This window comes from Chinchilla lanigera, unplaced genomic scaffold, assembly GCF_000276665.1.
Source record: "Chinchilla lanigera isolate Chin_1 unplaced genomic scaffold, ChiLan1.0 scaffold00069, whole genome shotgun sequence".
Taxonomy (NCBI): Eukaryota; Metazoa; Chordata; class Mammalia; order Rodentia; family Chinchillidae; genus Chinchilla; species Chinchilla lanigera.
The window spans coordinates 12,446,604-12,466,699 of NW_004955470.1; the positions used below are offsets into that span (position 1 = coordinate 12,446,604).

Consider the following 20,096-nt stretch of genomic DNA (forward strand, 5'->3'; position numbering starts at 1 on the left):
CCCTCGGGCCCCGCAGCGCCCCCAGGTGCCCCCTGCGAGCCGGCCGCGGGCAGGAGTGCGAGGGCAGCAAAGGTAAGTCCCCGCGCGGGAGCGGGAGCGGGGCTGGGGCTCTGCCTCTTCTCCAACGCTGCTTTCCCCCCAGGACCCCAAGCTCTCAGCAAGGCTGGCCGCTCCCGCCCCACACTCGGGCTGCCCTGGCCAGGCACCTGGCCACTTGGTCGTGGTGAGCCGCACTTCCCCTCCTTTCCTGGACCTGTGTCTTTACCTCTTTTCGTTCTCTTTCATTTCCTCAGAGAGAGCCTTTTCCCTGGACCCCCAGACTCTCCACCTGCACCCCTCAGCCGACCTGGAGGAAAGTTGGAACTTGGTCTCCCTGGTTCCGATGGCCGCAGGAGAGGGTGTGGGCTCCTGCCCGCGCAGCGGGCTCTTAGAAGACGGGAAGCGCTGGGTGGGGGCACGCTGCCCTGTTTAGAGAGGGGACAGTTACCCTGGAGGCCTCCAGCCCTTCTGGCGTGGCAGATCATGATGAGCCACTGTCCCCCTCTGCACCTTCAGGCGCGGCTGCGGTCCCACGGGCTGTCGTCTCAGATCGTGATTACTGTTTGTGCATCTGCATTGGCCAGCTCTATTTCAGTGGACAGACTTCCTTTAGAGAGGGTTTGGTGGTCTGGCTTCAGATCTTGTTGTTGTGGACACCACATACCCCCTGTCACCTGGGGGCGCTGTTTGGGTTGAAACGCAAAGTACCCTCTTTCTGTGACTTCTCTGATGGAGAAGAGCACACTTAAAGGTTAAGGAAATGTGTCAGTGGTCTGCCGGAATTATCATTTGCTTTCTTTACAAGCACAACCATATTCGGCTGCCCCGACCATGCCGGGAGTTGGTGCCTAATATAACATGTGAGGTCCCGCGGGGCTGGGAGCATCTGAACCCTGCAGCCCCAGAATGTGCCTGGATGTAGTCTGGGTTCAAGGTTACACTTTCTGAGTTGGGTTTTCCCCGGGCCAGCAAAGAGGGGATGATCAGAGGGGCAAGGAATATTCCTACTTGGGCTCACTGTTGGAGGGGAGTTTTTTCCCTTTGGTTTTCATTGTAATTGAATAGCTACATGCTCCAGTTAAAGATTTGCAAACTTTTCTTTCCTATTCTTGATGTTTTTAATGTAAAGATTTTTATTTGCAAAATAGGTGGATTGCCTCCTGCTTCAATAACTATGTGATATTTGGAGCTAAGCTTCTGGTAAATTTTTGTTTGTTTGTTTGTTTTTGAGATAGGGTCTTGCTATGTCATTCAGGCTGGCCTTGAACTCACTGTGTAGTCCAGGCTGGCCTCGAGCTTGTGATGGTCCGCCTGCCTCAGCTTCCCCAGTGCCGGGAGGACAGGTGTGCACCACCATGCCTAGCTTCTGGAAAATATCTAGGCCCCTTGGTGGCCATATGTTTACAGAGGCCCTCCCTGTTGATCGTGGAGAAACTCTATGTGGCTAGGAGGTTAAGAAGTGGCCTCTGCCAACCAAAGGCCCAGACTTGGGGATGCACAGGAGTGGGAACTTACAAGAGTTAGTAACCAAGTTTAGTGTCAGGGAACTGAGGTGTGGCTCTAGATTCTGCAACTGTGAATGGCTTCCTAAATGTGCGCACAGGTTGTGCTCACAGCTTGCTGCGCTTTGAGGCACCCTGAAAACACGTGTTCTCTCTTTTTGCTCTGTCAGCTGAGTGCAGCCTGCTGTCACCATAGACCACCTCCTAGGGATTGCGTTCTGGTTCTGGGGGAGTCTGAATCAAATTGAGCACTGTCTTTGATCTTTCCAGAGAGGAGAAAGAGGTGGAGGAGGAGATTATAATGCTGTCAGGCCCTTCATCCCTAGATTTCTTGGTCATCAGGAGTCCTGGGCACTGTACCTCTGCTGGGGCAGCAGTGCTAAGTCTGGGGCGTCCTCTGTGGGATGGGAAGGAGCAGGGGACCGAGTAGAGTCCCATTAAACCGCCTACACATCTGCAAGCAAGGACTTCAGGTAGAAATTGCATCTGGACAGGTGTCTGGCATTTTGCTGCACACTGTACTGTGCTGACTCCCCACAAGCCAACTCTGGTGCCACTGCTTGCGTACTAGATGGCACTTGTCCCACCACTTAGCAGATCCCCAAACCACCTTAGCGGAGAGACCACGGGCATGCAGGCTCCTGTTTCCCCGGTAGGAAACTCCTCAGACCTGTGGGGCCTGCCAGTTGGGGTATGTAGACTTCATAGTTCTGTGGAAACACAGATAGCTCTTAGAGTGTCTGCCTTGTGAAGTTGGTTACACAGTGGGACTTGTCATGCATAAAATTTGTCAGTTCCATCTGGTTTCACTTGCATCGATTTCACCAGCACCTGGAGTCCTCCAGCCTGGTGGTCAGCATGACTGTTCAGCTCCACTTCCATGGGAGTCCTTTAAGATGAGGCTCTTTGGGACTCTGTGATACCACCCTTGAACATTTCAGACCAAGTTTACATCCCCTTTGCCTGGCGCTGGGGTTGCTGGTCTCTGCATTGGCCTTTGCTGAACACTGTATGTGTGGCTCCTAAAGTGACCTTTGAGAGTCTTGTTTTCATGGTACTTCCCAGTATGACAAGTGCTGGTGTGTGCTAAGTTTCTCAGCCTAACTTACTTGTTAATTCTTTTCATGATTTTGGAAGGACCCCCTTTAACACTTCAGAGTTGTGTTTAGGGAACTGTTTCAGGACAATCTGCCTTGCTAAGAAGGATTGTGTGAGGGTCAGGACCCCTTGCTTAGCCTGCAGGAGGCCCTGGGTTCCCTCCCCAGCACCATAGCAGACAAGAAAAGAGACCGCTGAAGGGTTTTGTGGTTTCATGTCAAGTAACTCGAAGGTTGCTTTGTAGTGTGGGAGATTTAATAAGAACTCAGATATAAGACAATTCCAATTATTTTCAGATGTTTTGATTCTGAATACTCCTTGCTTGTATTCAGGCACATGTAGAACTTACTGAGTGTTTCTGTTGGGCCAGGCCTTGTGTCTTTAGAGGTACTGTTGGCACAGACTGGCCTCAGCTCAGACCTCTGCAAGGTCTCAAGGATGGACATTTGTACACATTAAGGAACTAAAGAAAGCATGGGTGCTGCTTTTGGTAAAGGTAGGTTTTAGACGCTGCTTTGTTTGAATTGTGGTTGTTTTCTGCCTTTTGTGGTGCTAGGATGGAACCCAGGGTTTGCATGAGCCAGGTTGGTGCTCACCTCTGAGCCACACCCACTGAGTGTGGAGTACAGTGAGGTATGCAGGATATGCTTAGATCAGGCCCATTTGAAAATCTTTTCTATATCCCTAGGACAGTGGGACTAGGGTCTACTCATGGGAAAAGTGAGCCATACTAGGGGAATCACACATTATATGTGTTGGCCATGTCATTGTACAGACACTCGTGCATGCGCTACTTTGATCTTGGGATGCAGGACTCAAGACCTTGAGTCCAGGTTGTGAGGTGTAAACATCAGGTCGCAGCTGCCACTTACTGATGCATATTTCTTTCCTTCTCTTGGAATAGGAGCTCGGAGACTGCCAGGGAATTTTGAGTGGTGCATCCTTCTGAATTGTAGATAATTCCTCCCCCACTGTGTTTTATGTTCTTGTTCACACCTGATTTGACCATTTTGAAGCAGTCTGCCTTGGTTAAGTCTTTCTGAGGAACCATCTCTGTCTTCTAAGGGCAACATTTTCTTTTTTCTTTGCACTCAGCATCCTTGGTTGCATAATATAATTAAAGTATATTTTTAACATTATGAGGACAACTTGCATAAACATAGTGGGAACAAGGAGGATGGATGCCTGGTAAGGATGGGATGCCTTGGCATTGTGAGGGGACAGCCCATCCATGAGGTGCAGGGGGTGCTGCTTGGGCCAGCTGCTCACTGACTGGGGCTCAGGCAGAGGTATCGTGGCGTTTGGAAACACATGGCCCTGTGCTTTGATGGTAACAGTCGGGATTGTCCGTGAGCAGCTGCAGAGCACCTGCTCCAGAGCACTGTCAGTGGCATAGTGTAGAGCTAACAGTGTCCCTCCATGTGCCTGGGTTGTGACCATGCTGAGGTCCCTGCAGGTTTGAGAGCTGGGAAGTAACCAAGGCAAGATTTAACCTCTGCCTCTGTGCTACCTGCTGTGTGACTGGTCTTGGGTATATACAGGCACCAGAGGAAAGTCCATCAGTGGGGGACTGGATGGCCAATGGGGGATGGCAGTGCTGTGACAGTGGAGCCATAGTGTGTCCTTTCCAGAAGGCCCTGAGTGTGGAGACAGTGCCTTTGGACTTACGGCCATGCCATGTTTCAGCTGGTAGCATTAGTGCCCAGCCTGAATTAACATTTGTTGACACCGTCCGTGTCACATCTGCAGTGGCCAATAGCTGAGTCAAGCTATCTGAACCTTCTCTGTTCTTCACTCCAGTTCCCTGAGGTGGCTGTCATCAAGTAGGGACAGCTGGGCTGCAGCTTCTTTTGCTGAGTGGCACCGGTGCCTCTAGGTTAGAGGAGCCTTGTCCCTGACCAGGGTCCGGAGCCCCTACTCAAGGCTACAGAAGCCGAGGGCTACACACAGCAGGGAAGTCCATATGGTTGTGATGCAGTCCTGTTGACTTGCACGTCTGTGCACTTGTGTGGTGTGGTGTAGGGGTGTGGGGTTGTGGGGTCCTCCCCACACGTGTTGACCTGTGTTGGGGACAGGATCTTGGGGTGGTTATGGATGTTCCAGCTGAGTGGCAGAGTCTGTTTTACCTGCTAAATAGCTCCAGGTTTTGTGTTTTTTGTCAGAGGCAGTGCTCCTGATCTTACAAGCATCATTAAAGTAAAAACCAAAAGTGCTTAAAACACAGGAGGGACAGGAGCTGCTCCTGTGGAGTGGCTGCTCCTGTCGAGTCCCCTCTGTTTGGCAGCCCCCTCCTCAGTCTGGAGGCCCCCACTTGCTGCAGCCCCTGGAGCCCAGCTGCTCTTGGGATAGAACAGAACAGAATTCCACTGGCATTTTCTTTGGACTGCTGGCCTGGGGAGCATTGATGCTCTGTGCAGCTCTTCTAGCAGGACCAGGGCCAGTTTCTGTGAGCTTCGGCTTGCTCAGGTGACTTCAGATGTGGGCAGGTGAGATGTGCGTGCCCTACAGGTCATACTGGGCTTTAACTGACCCTCGTAGAACAGGACATCAAGCCAGAGGTGGTGGCAGTGTGCAGTGATCCATCCTGCTGTGCTGTCACGGGTGTCCCTTGGCCACCAGTGAGGCTTCAGGGCACAGGCTGGAGGGTCAGTGCCTCCTGTGTGGTTTCCCCTGCACCTGCTGCCTTGTTTGAGCTCTGCTTGGGCCCCAAGAGTCAGGGATGGTCAGATGCCACTGTCCATTGAAGATTCACAGGAGCCTTGCAGAGAGATGCTCCTCTCCTCTCCCTCATGCGTGTTTACCTGCTCAAGGTGCAGTGGCTGTCTGCAAACATGAGATTTTATGATATTTGTATTTCTGTCTAATGGAATGTTTGTGGATAGCTCACATGAGTTCATCTGAGTTTAGAGGAATTAAGATCACCACAGGAACTCAGGTCAATAAAAGTAGAGAGAGAATTTAGAAATGTGCTCCCCCAAGAGCAATGCAAATGCGCAGAGAAGCAGAGAGACCTCATTGTGTGCAGAGGGAAGGGGACCCAGAAAATGGCAGGTGCATTTTCTCCTCTGTCCCTTGGAATGCTACACACCAGGTAGCCCACCAGTATGCCAGTGGTGGTGGGGAGTCAGGTGTGAGGATAGAAGTTGTAGTGGTCTTTGTTGATAGTGAAATGTAATTCTTTCCCACTTAGTTAAATGGCCAGAAATGCTGCAGAGATGCATGTATCATTATCTTGTTACTCTATTTTCTGTTTGGCAGGATGTTTTTTCCAGTGGTGGGGATTGAACCCTAGTCCCTATACATGGGAGGCAAGGGCTCTGCCCCTGAGCTCCATGCCCCTCAACCCTCTGGAGGGGGTTTCTGATGAGGAAAGTAGGTTGGATGAGTGGGGGTTTTCTGGGTTTGCAACTGGTTCCTACCTCTCTCAGTTTCTTCTTCCAGTGCATTGATTGATCAGATGACTTTGCACACCTCCTCCTTGGATTGCTCCTTCCAAGGGGAGTGGAGGTATGTAGAGGTGTCGGAGAGGGTCTCTTCTGCAGCTGTGAGCTTTCTAAAGTTCCCCAACTTGCTGCTGGCTTATTGGTTCCCCTGCAGCATAGTCATGCAGATGGTACCTTGTAGAGAAGCTACCCGCCACTGGCCTTACTCTAGTCACTGGGCTTCTTTGATGTTGGGAAATTGTCTTTCAGTCCCAGCACCACCTGAGGTGAAAATCATTGGAATGTTTCACTTAAGATAGGTCACGATGATGGTAAGCTGTATTTTACTTATTTACTGGTTGAGCCCAGAGATCTTGGGGAGGATGCTTGGGCAGGTGATGGAGCCAGTGCAACCTTATCGTCACCCTGGGTTCTCATGGGCAGCTGCTGTCACTTTCAAAGAGAGATGGTGACTCTTCTGCAGCTGTGCTGCCCATTGTTGCCCTTCAGTATGAAGCATTTAAGCAGAGCTCTGCAGGGGCCCTGGTGGCCACTTCGGGGACAGGTTGTCTGCTCCAGGTCTGGCATGTGAAGCACCTTCACCCCACGGGTGCAAAGTGGACATGTATGTGGCAGACTCAGGGTGTGCTGACCCTGCCCAGGCCCAGGAGAGGCCACCCTGGGGCTGGCAAGCAGGGCTGTCTGTGACTGGGGCCACAACAGGGAAAATGCTCAGTGTCAGCATCTTGTTTCCTTCGTTACTTTTGGGAATATGGTTGTCATGCATTTGGGAGTTTATATTTGTCAACCCAACAGACTAAGCTGTGGCCTACGCAGAATAGTAGATATTTTCTTGGACTTAAAACTGTTGCCTGACATCCAAAGGAAGTGATAGACCCCAGATTGTGTAGGAACCTCCTGAAGGATGGTGTGGTCGGGACTGTGGGCCACGACTGCAGACCCTGTTCTTTCCAGGCACCCATCTACCTATAGCCAGCACATTGGGCTTGGCAGGCGGTATCAGGTTGTATGGCTGGGCAAGGCCACAGAGGCAGCACTGGTGGCTGGACATCTGAGAGTCTGCAGTTGTGGCAGGCCGTGGCTGTTTATCTCATCTGTGGCTGTGGTAGAAACCTGGAGAGGCTTCCTGACAGAGCTGCACAGCAGCACACAGCCCGAAGGGCAAGGCTGGCGGGGGGAGAGGACAGGCTGGCAGGAAGCCATGGTCCTCCCCTAGGTCTTCTCTGAAGGCTGCAGGTGAGTACCTGGCTGGTCAGCTGTGCCATACTGGCCGTGATTTGCTTGCCTGTGTGAGCTGTGTTCTGCTACATGTTAATGCTCCTTTTCTGCTTTCCCCAAACTTCAGCAGTGTCTTGCTTTTTAAAGTTTAGATGTTACAGGAAATAGAACATTTTTTTCTCTTGCTGCATGGAGTTAATAGTCAGTCTGTGTGAGTTTGGGGATCATAGAGCTTCCTGTGTCCCCAGATAATCTCTGTATCATCTTTGGCCATCAGCACCATGAGCAGCCCTGGTGGCTGTCTGCTGTCAAGCCCTGTGTGTAGCCCCATTGTGTCTACCCCAGGTTGCTGTGTGAGTCTAGGCTGGGGTGGGCAGTGCATGACCCGCCTGGGCTCAGCTGGGTGGACTTCATCCAGCCCAGCACTCAGGGTCTAGAGTCTCCTTTCTTCCTTCCACCTCCCATGTGATTCTGGACTGCTTGTAGTTTCCTCAGGCTGTGTGTGCTTTTCATCACCTCACTTGAGCTGTGTTATTCTGACATTCCCACCCTGCCAGCCCTTTGAAGGAGGTGCCCAAGACTTGTCCTGCTGAGGCCCTCTTCTTGCCCCCTCGGTGACAAGGGGCTCAGCCTATGTGTGCTGCCTTGTGGCACACTGAGCTCTGGGAAGGACCCTGAGCTTCTCTAACCCTCAGGTGTCTACCTGCCTTCCCAGTGCCAGGGCCGGGGTTGAGCTCAAGGCTGTGGAAGACTGGCCCCAGCCCACGGGGCTCCTTCCAGGTGCAACAGAGGCCTTACCAGCTATAGGGTGGGCATAGCAGTGACACTGAGGTCACAGCATATCTGGACAGGAGCCCGGGAAGGTGAGGCTGTACTAGAAGCTGTAGGGAGGACAGGCACGTGTAACTGAGCCAGGACCTGTGTCCTGCCAGGTGCCAAGTGTCCAACACTGTGCTCACATGTACTCTGCCCACAGCCGCCTCAGACTCCTCTGTACTTGCTCTGGCTTTGTCTGCCCTTCCCCAGCCCTTCTGAGTCCTCTTCTGGAAATCCTGGAGCTGCCTGGACAGTGAGACAGGCTGGTTTCTCACTGGACCTCAGGCCTAGACACCTCCCCCAGGACTCTTAGACCTATAAACTGTGCCTTCCCATGTCTGTGGCAGCTGTCCCTGCTCCCCACCCCTACCCTTCTCCATGAAGTTCCTCTATGGAACAGGTGTTTACTTGTGGTCTTGTGTTTTCTTTTAAAAATCCACCTGAAGCTGGAGAGGTAGCTTGGGGAGGTAGCTTGGTGGCCGAATGGCAGCCAGAGACACCAAAAACAAACAAAATTTCCCAACTCGTATGGAGATTCTGTTCCGAATTCACATCACGCTTTGGGGTTTTCTGCCCAGGCTTGCATCAGATGTGTCCCCTAACTTCCCTGCCCAGCTCCCCCAGCATCCTGCTAGTTGACCAGCACAGCTGCAGAGGTGAGGCTGCCAAGTCCCCAAGGTGGGCAGGGCTCCTGGCCTCGGGGTGCTGTTGGGCAGCTTGTACATGAGCCAGAGGAAGAGGCTCAACCACGACTTCATGCCGCCTGGCATCACGGAGAGGTCAGTGAGTGGAGTGGGGATCCTGGAGGTTTTCCTTTCTCATTTTATTTTTGATTGATGTGCAGTAACTGTCCTGTTGATGGGACCTGTTGTGATGTTGTACTACACTGTAATGATTGAATCAGGGTAATCAGCACACTCATCACCTGAAACATTCATCATTTCTTTGTGATGAGATTATTGACAATCCTCCTGTAGCTGTTTTAAAATATGTGATGCACTGTTGTTAAGCACAGTGCACGGCTGTCCCATCCAGCAGCAGCAGTCATTCCCATATCCACCTGTAACTTCACACCAAGGCCCCTGCAGACCCCCGCTCAGCCTCGGGCCCTTGTGGCCATGGTGCTAGTCTTCTGGAGTCCCAAGCGAGGTCATGTGGTCTGTCTCTCTGTGTCTGTCTCATCTCACTAACGTGATGTCCTTTGGTTTTTTGTGGGTTGCCCCAAATGACAGGGTTGAATGTCAAGGACTTGGAGCCAGTATCCCAGAGAGAACTGGCATGGGGTGGGGAGGGTGCTTCAGGTAGGGATGGAGACAAGTGGCCCAAGGTGGGCCATGCGGGATGGTGCCTGAGGAAGGTGTTTCATGACTTTACCTGTTTATTTTAATGGTCCCTGAAATTTATATCAAGGGCACGTTTAAAAACCTTACAGCAGTTGCTGATTTCATTTGGAAAAAGTTAAATAAAAAGTGAGTCAGTTTAAAGGAACTCATTAAATAAATATCGTGATGATGGACGACTGTTGTTTGGATAAAAGCTGTCTTAGGTTGCAGAGAAACCAGAACCTTGAGGAAATACTGCACTGTGGTGCTCGTTGTTCCCAGGAGTTAAGATGAGAAGCCCCACTGGATGCGGGTCAGAAACATCTTATAAGAGTACTGCTCAGCCTTAAAAAGGAGGAAGCCCTGTCGTGTAAGACAGCATGTGTGAGCCTAGCAGACATCATGCTAGAGGACAAGGTGCAGGAAGACCACACTGGCTGTCCACTCTCCTGGGAGCCGAGGAAGTTGAGCCCACAGAACAGATCCGACTGTGGCTGCCAGAGACTTTGGGCAGGAGTTGGAGAGGTGCGGGTGACAGGGGTGACTGTCACCATGAGAGGTGTAAGCTCTGGAGCCCTGGGTGCAGGGTGACTGCACTGACAGCAGTGTGTCTTGAAGTCTGCTAAGGGGTCGCTCTTGGTGTTCTCACCGTACACAGGAAGCACTGATGGAGGTAGAGGAGGTGCTCGCCAGAACGTGCATGGTTCTTACTTGTCAGTAATACTTCAGTACACCTGGGGAAAGAACATTGTAAGACGTAACAAAAGCTGTTCTTTGGATCCCACAAAGCTGTGGAAACTTGTGTCACAAAATAAGCAGACTTCTCTTTCCCCACAGTGTCCACACACTCATCCCCTTGCCCCATTTCCTCCGGTCTCAGGTGGGGATGCCTGGAGCTGGAAGACATAGAGGTGGCCGGGGTGGGACAGGTGCCTGTGAGAAATGGGCCATGCTTTGTGCTTCAAACACAGTGCTGGGGAACATTGCTTTTTTGAACTGTAAATGCAAGTAGAAGTGAGAAAGGGCAGTCTATGGGAGTTGTCTGGGGTTGAGACAAGCCACAAGGCAAGAAGGGTTGAGGGCAGGGTCCTAGCCCTCACACACACCAGCCAGGCCCCACTGGCCTCCCACTCGGTGGGTGGCTCTTGTGCACACCTGGGTGTGTCTGTCTCCTTACTGTCTGAACCTCAGCAGAGCTGGATGCATGGCTTGGGGCCCAGTGACAGGCAGGGGCAGCAGAACCTGTCCTGAGAGCACGTGCCTGGTGGACGTAGGGGGATGTGGGTGGACCCTGAGAGCTCTGCCCAGAGCTGACCCTGAAGGTCCCCAGTGTACTGGCTCTGATCTGGGGAGTACTCTTAAGAGCCAGAGCCTTCTTAGGTGTGGTCAGGGCTCTGGGGACTGGTCTGGTCACCTTGAGGACTATTGTTATAAAGTGAGCCCCTCACACCCTCACCTGTGCCCCTGGTGTGTGGCACCATCGGACCTCTGACTTGTAGCAGGAGACCTTGCCAGTGCCAGCCATTACATCCTGGCTTCAGCCTCCGAACAGTGTGCGAAGCGAACCTCCTCATCTTACAATTCCAGCGTCAGGTATTTTCTTGGAGCCACACAAACTGACCAAGACCCTGACCTGTGCCATCTGCCTGGTGCTCCTGCTTCTGAGAGTCTCCCATGTCCCTGACCACCTCTGTTCAGCTCCTCCTGTCTCCCAGCTCCTTGCCTGCTGTTCTCTCCTCAGGACTCTTCCTTCCTCCTGCTGCCTGGTGCCTGGCACCAGCACTGCTCAGCTCTGGGTCAGCATCATCCGGGATGCTGGGCGCCGACACCAGGCCTGTCACCTGGGACCCTGCTCCAGGACAGACGTTGTGTCTGGGAAGATCCCAGGAGAGCCAAGAACACAGCTGCTGTACATCAGAAGATGCTTTTGACCTTCCACCAGGGTAAACAAAATCCATGATTGCAGAAGAAATGCCTTGTTATTTTTACACCTAAATTAAGTCTAATTAGGGTACAAAAATACATGATTACAAAATGGGCCCATTGCATCTGAAGCTTTCCAAGGGCCATTTTCCTCTGTGACTTAAAGGAGCTCATGGTATCCAGTGTTGGGCTCCACGAACTCGGGTTGCATCCTGTGGAGCTGGCCTGGCTCATGGGGTGCCAATGACCTCTTGTGGACTGGCTTCCGGTGACAGTCGCAGACGAGGAGCATACTCTGCACACCACTGCAGGCTGTCCTGAGGCCCCTGCCACTGAAGGGCTCCCCCTCAGCTCTCGCAGTGGGAGAGAGCCCTGCACAGTCCTTTGAAGCCACTTGTCTGCAGTGCGTGGAAAGCGTTGTAACCTCCCAGATGAGAGGATGTTCAGAAGTGCAAATGACTGTCAAGATGAATATTAATAGCAGTGTCATTAATAACTGTAATTGTATGCCAGACACTTGACTCTTGATTAAACGGAGCCCAGCTCAAGCCAAACCCAAGACTTATCAGCTCTGAGCCGGCAGGTCTCTGGGCACACCGATTCCAGCTGGGCAGAGATGTTCTAGGTTCTGATTAGAAGTCTGAAGTCGGCACCGCAGGCCAAGAAGTATGGTCCCCCCCATCACTATGAGTTCCTGGGCAGGGCTTGGCCACTGCCCCTTCCCAGAGCCAGGCATGGTGCCCAGCGAGGACGAGGTGCTCAATCCAAGCTTCAGAATGATGAACAGGGAACGAATGAGAGAGAAGGGAGAGATGTGTTATTGAAGCCAGGAAGTGCAAACAGGGCACAAAGACCCCATTGCTTGGTGGGCTCTGGCCAGCCCATCACAAAGAAAACCTGGGGCTCTATTTTTCAGTAGAACCACCCATCAGAATTGTCCCACAAGCTGTGAATTCACCTGAAAGGCTTTAAAAAAAGAACTACCATTGTCACTGTAAATATTTGAGACTAAAATGTCCAGCAGGTCGTCTGTCCATGACTGAGTCTTCTAACTTGAGACTTAGTACACTTGCCTGTGTCCTGTGTTTTTAGCTGTGAACACGCTTTTCAGCATTGGAAATTATCCCTTCATGCCTTTAAATGCTGGGGCTTCTGCCTGACGAATGCTGTCTTTAATTATACATAATCGAGTATTTTACTGTGAACTAATGGGTCTATTACTCATCAGAATGGCACCAGTCAGCAATAATATTCCCCAGAGCCAATTACTCAACCCTCTTTCGCTGTCCGGAAGACCAGCCTGCACGTGCAGAAGTCTGTACATGGCTCGAGCTGTGCATTGCCAATTTGTCCAAGAGACAGAAAGGGCTTCAGGAAGCCCTCGTGACTGCGGCTTGCAGCAGGCTCTTGGCAGTGGTTCTGGCAGTGATTGATGGGGCTGTGACCCCACGTGGGTGCTGCAGCAAATGCGTCCCCTGGGCCCTGCCATGGATGCCACGCAGATGGACAGCAGGCATGTGGTGCAGGGGGCAGTGGGGACTCTGGAAGTTCAGCACCTGCCAAGACCCACCGAAAGAAGGGAAAACATTGCCCCTGTCACAGGAGACTGAGAGGAGATGCCCATGGGAGGGCCTGGGGCAGCAGGTGACTGGCCAGAAGGGCTTCTCCCCAGCATGAACTCTGGGTAGCACTCCACCATCTGGCTGTCTTGTGAACAAAGTGTTCTGAGGGGCAAGTGGTTAGCAGCTGTCAGCTGGTTCTCCTAACTTCCATTAATTGGTTTCCATTGCAAAACCGAGGAATAATTATAAACACGTAATTTATGAAGTTATAAAGGCATGTATAAGTGGACCTCTGCATACACAAAGACATACCCATGCACTGGTAGGGATACAGTGCAAGGTGAGCAGGTCAGGCTCCTATGCGGATCATTTTTACCTGAACAGTGGCTTGTTAAACTCCTAATGCTTAGAGGAGAAATTCAGATGAACCAGGTATCCAAAGATCTGGAAACAGGAAAATGCACCAGAAAGGTCATTTGATGGACAGTGGACACATAAATCACCTTTGAGAGACCTGGGATCAATCAATATTGAGTGGGACAACGTGGAGTGCCCTGTGGGTGATAGACAGGCATTGTCTTTGTACCATGTATGGATCATGTGAGCCTCTGTTTATTGCCATGAGATTATTCCCTAGTGTCAGCTTCTTAATGGGTCTGGACCATGCAGTGGACAGTGGAATACACACGGCTGGTATCCTTTGCTGTGTAGATGGCATGCTGAGCTGCTACTGGAGCTGCTGGTCACATGACACCCCCTGCCAGGCTCGAGGGTCCACATTGCTCAGCCTCTGGGGACAGAGCACCCCACCTCCTTCCACAAAACTTGGAAGCAGTGACCATCAGCAATTCCAGGATGCAGGTGTCTAGACACTTCCGGCCACCCTCTCAGGGTAGAGAGGGAGGAAGCCGCTGTCTGATCTACTCTGAGGCCCCAGGGGGAAGAGTGGTGTCTCTAGGAGACAGGGATGGGATGTCCTTCATCCTTTGGGGATGGCTGTGAGAGGAGGTGGAACCTGGGATGGGGCTAGGGTTGGGCGAGGACGGTTGGAAGAGAGATGTGACCAGCTCCCGACGGACCAGTCTGGATGCTGGAGGGCAAGAAGGGATGGTAAGATGGGAGAGAAGGGAGTAGGAAGATAGGGACCCATACCTGGGTTGGGGGAGTTTGTGAGAGAGACACTCAGAGCAAACCCCATGGGGCCTGGCACAAACAGTCTTGCCTGCTGGGGTCCCAGCTGCACTTTGGGGCTCATCCATCATGGCTCCACCATGCTCTTCCCTACTGGCCACATCTCTGAGTGTGTGGGACTCAACGAGGCCCCATCCAGACTGGCTCTTACCTGTCATACAGGGACAGGCTCTGTGGATGGCGTCCTACATGAGCAGAAACCAGGGCCTGGAGGACACCCAGAGTTTGGGGCACCCCAACAGCACATAGTCTGGGGAAAGTGCAGAGACCTTTAACCCAGAACCAGGCCTGGGAGATGAGGGTGTGAGGCCTCAGGGACCCAGTGTAGGCCATTGGGGAGAAAGAGCCAGTATGAGTGACATAGTCACAGGAACAAAGCTCACAGGAATAAACACCCTTGGAAATCAGAGGGCAGAGGGGCCCTTGTGGCCTTGGGGTGGGGGGTCCCTGGGACTTCAAGCCTGGCTGAAGTCTGGTCAAGGGGCTGAGAGGGCCAGTGACAATCAAAGAACATTTGAGGACAGTCACTGGGACCACAGGCATGGAGGGCTGGACACAGACACAACTGATGCCTGGAAGCTCAGGTAGCTCCATGCCCCATATGAGGTCACTTCCTGATCACTGTCAGGCTGGGCTCGGCTCTGTAGAGGCCTCTGCTGACCTGGACCCCAGTGCTGTCTCCCCTCCTTGCTGTGGGGCCCTGGGACTCGTTCTTGGAGCAGAGCTGGTGCAGGTGGGGGTCAGCCTTCCACTGTGACCTCCTTGGGGCTCAGCGTGTCACTGGGCTGCCTAAACTGGGGAGAAATTAGAATATCTTATGCTATGTTTTACCATTTTGCAACTGTAAAGATCTTGCGCCAGTTATGGGACAGCCTGGTGAGGAACACAGGGCCTAACCAACAAGGCTGCCCACCTCAGGGAGAGGAAGACCACAGCAGGGGTCACCTTGCTGCACAGAGGCTAGCAGGCATGGTGTGTCTGTGGTGCAGTCTGTGCGTCCTGCCTGTGCACTGTGGTGGTCATTGTGGAGACATGATGTGGACGCTCTGAAGCAGCTGAAGCCTTCTTGCCTGGCCTCTCCCTGCCACCTGGCCCCCCCTCCATCTGCATGGTGTGAAAATCAACCCAGATGTTTGTGCAGCTCAACATTTGTGGCCATGGAGACAGACTGAATACAGAATTCTTCTCTCCCTGGAAGTCTGTGCCCACATGTTTCACAAACATTTACAAAAAGCTAATGGCTTAACAGGTGTTCAAATAAGCCATCTTTTAATGGCTTGAATTCCTGATTTTATACTCTGAAGCAGCACTGTCCAATAGCGATGGAATTCAAGCTGCAGAAGTAATTTTTAGCAGCTGCATTGCAAGAGGTAGAGAGAAACAGTTTAGATTGGTTTTCTTCTGTATTTTGACTAGCTCCCTGTATCCAGAGTCTCAGTGAGCCAGCGTGTGATTGTGACATGGAGTTACTGATGAGGTTCTTCTCCGCTCATCTCCTGACTGTGTGAGAGGCCTGGCATCTTGGTGGGACTCACCTGCACAGGTGCTCAGTGGCAAGGTGGTGCTGCTGGCTCTCAGCTCTAGGGATCAGACATTTCAGGCACCGTGATGGGTCCTGACCCCCTAAGGGTTCTGAACCACCATAATGTGCTTCCTGATCTCTGGGGTCACAGCTGTGGTGGGGGGGTGTCTTCCAGCTCCCAAGGGGATTCTGGCTTGACCTTAACGTAATCAGGGCCTGGACGACATCTCACATTTGTGCCGAGACGCAGGTGTAGACACAGAGCAAGTGCATTTCTCAGTTCTGCTGATTATCTCCACCTCCCCCAGGGAGTCATTACTCCTGGCTGGTCCTCTCCACAGTCTGTTCTCAGCTGTCATGAGGGACACAAGATCTGGTTGTGCTTTCTCTTTGTCTAGTGTCACTTCCTTCCCAGAAAAGTGCTCACTGTTTTAGAAACATGATGCAAAGCTGTCCCTGCTCTGTCCTCTGTGTGTGGAGAGACAGCAGGAGATGGGAGGGAGGTGGTTTCATCTCCTCTTCCTGTTACGTCCCTTGGAATGGGTGTCAGGGCACGTGTGCGAGGTGGCCAGCTCCGTTCTCATTGTGCCTGGCAGACCCTTTGTACGCTGCTGCTGTTAGCGACATGCACAGGGCAGCAAGTAAATAATCCTGGGCCTGATCTCAAGTGAAGGCATAGGTCCAGGTGCCTGATGCCCTGTGGGGCCTCATACCGAGCAGACAGAAGCTAATTTGCTGGAAACAGTGGAGGGCTTGAAGGTTCACTGCATGGAAATTGGATTTTGTCTTTTATTGTTTATGTTACCCAATTTCTACTTAAGGCTATGGGATTATCATTTCTTTCTGTGGTGTTATTTAATTAAGAGTTAGCCTTTCATGGTCTCAGGTCATGGTTGGAAATTCAGTTAATGGAATCACCCTGGAGCCGGACAGGGGGCCTGGGGGCATCCCCTCTTGTCCCTGTGAGGCCTGGTGGCAGGTGCCCAGCCTCCTCTCCCATGGCTACCTGTACTACTGTGTCTCAGTGAGTGTCAGCTTGTGGAGTGGACCTTAGCACGCCCTCCTCCAGAGGCCCAGGCACCCTGCACAGTGTCCCTCACTGGGTCAAGGCCCTGGTGCAGGCCATGCTTGGGCACAAAGCCACAGATGCTGCCGTGTCTGCACTGAGCTCTGGGGAGTTCCCTGTTCTGTGGCGCTGGGAATGGAATCTGGCCTTGCATGCTGGGCAAGTGCTCACTACTGAGCCTCTACCCAGCCTTCCTGGCCTTTAATTTTCGGACAGGGTCTCCTAGCCTTGAACTCCAGATTCTCCTGCTAAGTAACAGGTATTACAGGTGTGCGCCACCACACCCAGCAGAGAGGTGGTTTTGGCTGGCACAGGACCAGGCCCGTAAGTAGAGACAGCAGTAAAGACAAGACGTCACTGAAGTGCTGCTGTTGGACCTGTCCCCATTGGGCGGGACGCAGGGGTCCAGGCAAGCACTTCAGGAGAACGGAGGTTGCATCGAAGCTCTGCCCTGTGCCATTGTGTCTGTGTGAGTAAGGCTGGAAGAGCATGGTCATTTCTGATTCCAGAAATTAAAGCCATCTCCATGCCAATGTGGGCAGGTTAGGAGTAACAGAACAGATTACTGAGAAAATGCTAACAGTGTGTATTTTCTCTACTCCCGTAGTGGACTTTTTTCTTTTTTTTTTTTTGTCTTTTGAGACAAAATTTCCTTGTGTAGTTCAGGTTGGCCTTGAACTCGCTTTGTAGCCCAGGCAGGCCTTGAACTTGCGGTGATCCTCCTGCCTCAGCCTCCCAAGTGCTGGGATTATAGGCATGTGTCCAGCCTCCTTAGTGATTTTTAAAGCATATTTTGCTAAGATTTGGAAAGGTAGTCACGCTGAAGAATTTGGATGGGTTGGACAGAGGAGGGAACCATGAAGGCACAAAAGTGCAGGAGATTTGCCATGGATCTCAGGCTGTGATAGAGGAGGCCCTGGACTTGCGCAAGTGGTAGCTGGCGGACCTTCTGCTCCTGAGGCTGGCCAGCAGTGAATCTGCACCTGCAGTTGCTGCCACTATGTGAGCTTGTCATTGAGATGGCAGGACATCCAGGTTATGTGATTTCTCTTCCTGAGCTGGGCCTACTCATGTCGTGGGTCCATTCTGCTTTAAGCTCCCTCCTGACCCTAGCTGGCTGCATTCCCATGGGTGTGCTTCCTTAGTGACCTCCCTGTTCCCTGTGCTCTGGACGTTAGAGGGCAGGACCCCCTGTGTCTTTAGGGTGTAGTGCAGAATGAAATAAGAGTCAAGGTCATGAAGGCCCAGGATGTGGTGATCAGAGACAGAAGCCTGCTGATCAGACAGCTGTGTAGACATGTCGCAGTGCAGGTGCTGTGGCTGCCGTGTGTCCTTTCCTGGTTTAGCCCTGGCCTCATCTCTGTTCAAGGCAGAAGGTCCTGTGTGGGACTCAGCCAGTGGCTTTATGGAGCCTGGGACCCATGGTGGCTTTTGTCCTATGGGAGACAGAAGCCAAGAGATGCAGGGACCAGGGGAAGGCTCCCGCTCCCATTTTCCTAGCATGGGAGTTGGGGTCGTCATGGGGCAGGTGGCTTAGACATCCTTGGTGCCGAAGCGCAGTGTTCACCTGAGGGGAGCCAGGGACTCTCTGAGGCAGAGAGGCCCACCTCTGACCAGGAAGCCGGTGGTGACAACAGTGTCCGCCACCCCCAGTGTGGTGACATCCAGTCACTCAGCCCCGGCATGTAGGCTTCCAAGTCCCTGAGGCCTGGGTTGCCCCAGGAAGGGCCCTTGGATGAGGTGGCACTGGCACATGTGGACACATAGTATCCCTGCACGTGACTTGGCTCAGGCTGCCTTCAGGTGGGCTGACCTTACGTATCTGTTCCCATCCTGATCATTAAGACTCCCTGAGTTTCAAGCCCTGGCTGAGTTGTTTAGAGCTAGTATTATTATGTTTTTAATCAGGGAGGACTTTGCACCCTTGAGCGTGTGAGCAGGTTTGCGCTGAGTCAGTCGTGGGGCTGAGGCTTCTGGTAAGGGTTGGGGGCTGGGTGAGGGTGAGGAGGCTGCTTCTGTGTTCCGGTGGCTTGGGAGAGAGCTGCTGTGGCTGTGGCCCCTTCTCTGGCTGTCCTGGAGCTGGGGTTGGGCTGGAATGCTCCTGCCTGGAGTGAGCTCCTGCTCTCTGAGATTTTCTCATCCTTCTTTTGGATCAGAGGGGCAGAGTGGTTTCCAGATGTGTGGGCTGAGTTCTTATTGTATTGATAAAGGCATCAAAGTAGTGAATGTGGGTCCTGAAACCCTGGGTGGGTGTTGGTGCAATTCTGGCATTCAGCATTTGGAGGAAGACTAGCCCGTAGGTCCTGCATGACCATTGTGGAGTTGCAGTGTCTGTGCTGCTGGCTGTTAAAATGTGGCTGCTGGTGCTGAGGACCTCTTTTGAGGGCCAGGACAAGAACCCCTCTCCTGGCCCTGGCTGATGAGAGGCCATGCTCATGGTAAACCTTCTCATCGACTTTCTCACTGAAGAAATGATGCCTGAAAATACATCTGCTTTCTCTGGACAGTGTGTTTTGGGACTGTAAGAGACAAGTCTTTGCAAACAAGTGATGGTAGCTGATCCTCCTCCCATGTCCTCTGCTATGTCCAGGACTCCTCAGCAACACCCAACTGTCACCATCTCCTTGTGGCTCAGCTGTTTTGCGTTGTTTTCTGTGGCCTTGTAGATAGATACCTGTGGCCTCAGATATAGGCAGCCGTGAATCTACCACACGGGGCTCTCACAGAGTGGAGCATGGCCTGCAGATTGCTTCTCTGTACAGTCAGGGCCTCTGCAAGTGCACTGTCTGCAGGCAGTGAGCTGCGAGTTCCCATGTGGTGCCAAGCTGGGGGTGCACTGGTCCATGCTGCGTCACTGCAGTGCAGCTCCTGAGGCCAGCTAGTTGAGAGAGAAGAGGGATCTGTTCTGTTCACAGGGTGAGTTTCAAGGCCCTTACCTGGTACTGACAGAGTCCAGGGATGAATGGGAACCTCACAAGACTGGGAGTGAGTGTGCGTGTGTGTGTGTGTGTGTGTGTGTGTGTGTGCACGTGTGCATGAGCTCTGTCTTTCAGAGTCACCAGGATTCAGTCATATGACTCTACCCTCTTGGATGGATTTTAGTGTTTGAACCCCTGGGGCCACACTCATAGCATATCCAGACCATGGCAGGGACAGCTGTGATGATCTGTTTCCAGGGATCCAGCAGCACTGGGGTTGTGATTGTACTTACCACAGGTAGGTGTGTTACACTTCTAAGGTTCATATCACCACCCGTTGGTGTGAAGGTTTCAGGGCAGCTCTTCCTGCTCAGTCCTAGGGGGTGAGGATGTGGACAATGATAGAGGGGACATTCCTTGGGAGAAAGGCAGCTGTGGGACCTTTCCATTGCTGCTCCTGGGTCACAGTCACTGGC

At 52.4% G+C, this 20,096-nt stretch overlaps 1 protein-coding gene across 1 annotated transcript in view; it reads left to right on the forward strand.

The window, feature by feature from the left end:
* Sh3rf3 (SH3 domain containing ring finger 3) overlaps nucleotides 1-20,096 on the forward strand; it is a gene marked incomplete at its 5' end in the record, with an annotated part of 169,086 nt that continues 148,990 nt past the window's right edge. Inside the window, one exon of the mRNA XM_005400847.1 lies at nucleotides 1-72. Within this exon, the coding sequence (XP_005400904.1) occupies nucleotides 1-72 (72 nt within the window). The remainder of the gene's footprint in view (nucleotides 73-20,096) is intronic.